The sequence below is a fragment of the Lactuca serriola genome, chromosome 3 (genome assembly GCF_051521515.1).
Source record: "Lactuca serriola cultivar US96UC23 chromosome 3, Lser_US96UC23_V15, whole genome shotgun sequence".
Lineage (NCBI taxonomy): Eukaryota > Viridiplantae > Streptophyta > Magnoliopsida > Asterales > Asteraceae > Lactuca > Lactuca serriola.
In genome coordinates, this window is record NC_136410.1 from 36305648 (window position 1) to 36310604 (window position 4957).

At 27.7% G+C, this 4957-nt stretch overlaps 1 protein-coding gene across 1 annotated transcript; it reads left to right on the forward strand.

Annotated features, from left to right (window-relative positions):
* The first annotated feature begins 2787 nt into the window (after positions 1-2787).
* LOC145091911 (putative WRKY transcription factor 60) lies at positions 2788-4397 on the forward strand. The gene is made up of 5 exons (XM_079029738.1): positions 2788-2933; positions 3038-3121; positions 3238-3525; positions 3631-3747; positions 4016-4397. The coding sequence occupies exons 1-5, from the start codon at positions 2868-2870 to the stop codon at positions 4274-4276; spliced, it is 816 nt and encodes a 271-aa protein (XP_078885864.1). The 5' UTR covers positions 2788-2867; the 3' UTR covers positions 4277-4397.
* Positions 4398-4957: the final 560 nt, after the last annotated feature.

A 4957-nucleotide genomic window follows, 5' to 3' on the forward strand; every position in this document is an offset into this window, starting at 1 on the left:
AAATTAACCAGTTTACACACATTAGTAAAGCTTTTACAGTTTGGTCAAAAACCACGCAGGCACTCAATAAGCATTATACATTTTTCTTATCATATCATATGAATTAATTAATAAATTGAAGCCGAAATTTCCAGATTAGTTTCAATGGTATGGAAAAATATTTTATGCATAGACTTGGGGACACAAGGTTTGTTAGAGAATAAAGAAAGTCTTTTTTTTAGTTTTAGTTCATTTATTACAACTTACAAGTGATGCAATAAATGTGACGCAATAAATATGACTATATCTTGATGCGGCATCAATGACCATCAATTTTTTTTTTACAAAATTTCACAATTATCCTTGTGGTTTGTAAAATATTGCATTTTAAGTATTTTTTTTTTTTTTTATAAAACAACCTCATGGATGACACTGGTGCTTATGGTTTTGAAAATTTCATGAATGGTCCGTCGCATTAATGTTAACTTTTAAGTACTTAGTTTTTTTTAAATAATTAAATACAAACCTTAACCAAATTATTATATTAAATAAATAAAAATAACTTTGGTTATTTGGTGGAGCATCCAACTAAAAACCATGAACCTTAGCATCATATAATTAAAAAACATTATAGGTTCAATTCATAAATAAAAAAAATAAAAGAAAAAATGATCCCAACATGGTTTATCGAATTTAAGTTCATTTATTTGAATCAAAACATATAAAAACATTACAAAAACCAAAAATAACTAAAATTAGAAAAAAAAAAAAAAAAGGAATACAAATGATACGAAAGGTAAAAAAAATGTTATCAAATTGTTGAAAAATAAAATTAAAATAACAAAAAATTAAAGCATATATATATATATATATATATATATATATATATATATATATATATATTATAGTATATTATAAAGCATATTAGTCGTATCTTGAAATTTATGAGGTATAAGTTATAAAGTTTTTTTTGTCCAAGTCAATTATGTATAAATAGAATTTTTAAAATATTAAATTCATTTATATAAATTAATTTACATTTCTTAAACTAGGTAGAATATTAATTTAATTACATGAGTAGTATAAATAAACAAATATAAATATAAGGTATAAACATAATTATTTTATTTAAAAATGATAATTTTTTTATTACCTAATAATTAATAATTATTTCTCCATAAGAAAACTATTCGCCAAAATAGTTATTTATCGCTGACGTTTGCATGGCCACACTCATATATATATATATATATATATATATATATATATATATATATATATATATAGCCTTAGGTTATTTTATTCTACCTAATTATTGTGCGGATATCGTATACTATGAGAATTATTAAGAGAATAAGTTGTTTGATAATATAAATACGTTCAATCTTATATAACTATTGTCATTAACACACATTTTCACTAATTAAATCGTCTATAAGGTTATTAAACATTTATTATTATTCTTCTCATTTCTATCAGAATGTTGTTAGAATGTTTATTTGGGTTGTATTCTGTCAGAATGAAAATGAGTGAAAAACGATTTGTGAGAACAAAAATAAATAATAATTAGCGAGAATGCATGAAAATGGCGATATTTTTGTAAAGTTGAACGTATTCGAATTGCTAAACAACTTATTCTCTTAGTAATTCTCATAGCATATAATATCCGTACAATAATTAGTTAGAATGTTTGAACCTAGCTTTTTTTTTTCTCTCTCTCTCTCTCTTTCTCTCTCTCTCTCTATCTCTCTCTCTCTATATATATATATATATATATATATATATATATATATATATATTATTAAATTTATATTTTATATGTATACAAAATTTCAAATTTTCATAATTGATCCTTGAGGTATATATATAATTTTCAAATTTGGTCTAAGAGCATTTCAATCATTTAGAAGAATCTAACTACTCAAAAGTTAAAGTTAACATTAGAATGACCATTCTTGCAATTTTCAAAACCACAGGAATAAATTGCGTGATGTTTTTTATAGAATTTTTCAAAGTGTAATATTTTGCAAATTATGGGAATTAGTTATGAAATTTTGTTTTTTTTCTTTTAACCAAATATTTTGAGGATAATATCAAGGTGTTTTTAATAAGAAGGAATATATATATATATATATATATATATATATATATATATATATATATATATATATATATATATATTCTTTAAAATTGAAATAGAAATCATAAAAATATATGAACCTTAATTACTGAACATTAACAATGATCATTATTTTTTCTTTTATTATTAACTTTTTTTTATTTAAAAGTTAATAATTTTTTGGTTTCATCATTTAAAAATCAATATCGACAAATCTTAATGACAAAAAATTACTCTGTTAACAATATTCATAGTTTAATAGAATTTACAAAATAATTTTGTCATATAAAAACAATATCGACTTATAATTATTAAAATTTAAAAATTATTATTTTTAGTATACAGTTGCTAATGTTTTTGGATAAAATTAATTATAAAGAAAAAAACAAAATTACATATTACCCACGTACGTCCCAACACGCAAGCATGACAGATTGACAGGTGGATTTATCTTTTTTTTTTTTTTTTTCCGGGGAGCTTCTTGTTACGAAAGACCATACAATAAGTTTCAAGTCAAAAGTCTACACTTATTTACTTTCTTATTGATTCGAATAGAAATAGTAATTACCCCAATATTTATCTTTTAAAACATTATTTTTTGTTGATATTTTATTGAGAGTTCATACAAGTGTAATCAGCTTTCTTGGAAATATCTTTATGCAATTAAAAAACAGACAAAGACTTTCGGACTTCAATCTCTATAAGACTGCGAACCCTTGTTGGCTTCTTCTTCAATCAGTTGAACAATTAATTCTTCAGACCAGCAATAATGGTGGCGTCATCATTTGCCATAGACCTCAATCTTTTCCCCTTCCACAAAACCGATGACACACCAGTAAGTACTTACATATACCTGACTAATGCTTAAATAAGCATTTCCGTTAATTACATCTATGTATATATATAGTATAACTTAATTGTTTACTCGTTGTGGTTAAGATTAGAGAAGTTCACACCGATGATGATTATGATGACGATGATGATGATGGGGAGGAAGAAGACGATTGTTCGTTTGGAAAAGAGGTTTCTGGTTAATTACATGCATTAATCGAAACTTGTATTACATGAATGAAGTGTGTGTGTGTGTGTGGCATTTTCCTGTAGTTATATTGACGAACGGTGTACATATATACGAGCAGGTTGATGATCATATGATCAGCGGGGATCATTTAAGCAGGATAAACAACGAAAACAAGAAGCTAAAGGAGATGCTTAAGATCGTATGGGAGAACTACAACTCTCTTCAAACGCATGTCAAGAAACTAATGCAAGAAAAACAAGTACCTGAATCGAATCCAAAGAAAAGAAAGCTGGATGAGACAGTTCAACAAAGCTTGTGGAAGAGACAGAATTGGAACTTGGAATCACCAAGGAATACTGGGGTTCAAAGAGTTTATATACCAACAGATCCGTCTGATAAAAGCCTGGTACTTGATTAATTTTTTCTTCGTCTTCAATTCCCTGAACAAGAAACCATTGCACCCCCTTTTAAGAAGCATTGATTAAAGTCAAAGTGTTGCATTTAATTATAGGTAGTCAAGGATGGATATCAATGGAGGAAATATGGACAAAAGGTGACTAGAGACAACCCATCTCCTAGAGCTTATTATAAGTGCTCTTCTTCACCAACATGCCCAGTCAAGAAGAAGGCAAGAACACCATCTCTCTCCCTTCCTTCTTTCTCCAAGATATACATAAGAAATCGTTGGTTTGATTAACTTATCTACTACTAATAAGTTTTATCATGATTTCATGTTGATATATATATATATATATATATATATATATATATATATATATATATATATATATATATATATATATATATATATATATAGAGAGAGAGAGAGAGAGAGAGAGAGAGAGAGAGAGAATTTTGTTCAAAGGTTTGCTTATGTGATATGATGTTGTGTTCAGGTGCAAAGAAGTGTGGATGATCCTGGTGTAGTAGTTGCGACCTATGAAGGTGAGCACAACCACAGAAGCACAAAGGAAGAGGCTGCGTATGCCCTAGCCAATGAACATAAGATTTCAAGTAGTGAAAGAAGGTCAAACTCCCCAAGATTTGATGAGGCTTTGGTGGAAAAAATGGCTACTTTTTTAGGAAAAGATCCTGATTTCACTGCAGAACTTGCTGCTGCCATTTCCTCCAAGATTTTGGAAGTCGATTTGTTCTAAGCATGCTAATCGATTCGTATTCATCTCTTTTGTATATGATATGTGGTTTGAACAAGAACACAAAGAGTTTTATAACGGGTATTTGATCGATTTGGCTTGGTAGCAACTCGAATAGTATATATACGCCACTACATAAATTATTGGTAGCCATATATATAGAGGTACTTCGTTGTGATGTTTAGTTTTTTTGTAGATTTATTTGCCAATTAGCCATTTTGTTGGAGGGATGTCTTATGTACATTACACGATTTGTTTGAACACAGGGTGATTTCCATATTTGTATCATCCGTTGTTCACTTATTGTGATTCCATCTTCAAATGCAATGCATTGGATGGGTATCGGAAAGACAAAGATAATAAAAATGTTATAAATTTAGTCATCGACTGAGTCAAAATGATGCCAACAAAAAGACATAATTTGCTACAACTTGAACGCGATAATACCTATATCATAGACAATTATACTAACTCTAAATAATCAAATGAAAAACAATAAACAAAGTGACTTGTCCAAATATGACAATCGATACAGATTTTGATCAAATAGAGGTTGCCTCTTGCAGTGTCTTTGACAGAAATTTCCTTGCACTTGTGTTGTTCTAAATCAAACATCTATGATCTATCCAGAGAGAAAAAAAAAACTATTTTATTCAAGGGGCTGCGCAAGAAAAGTGATACATG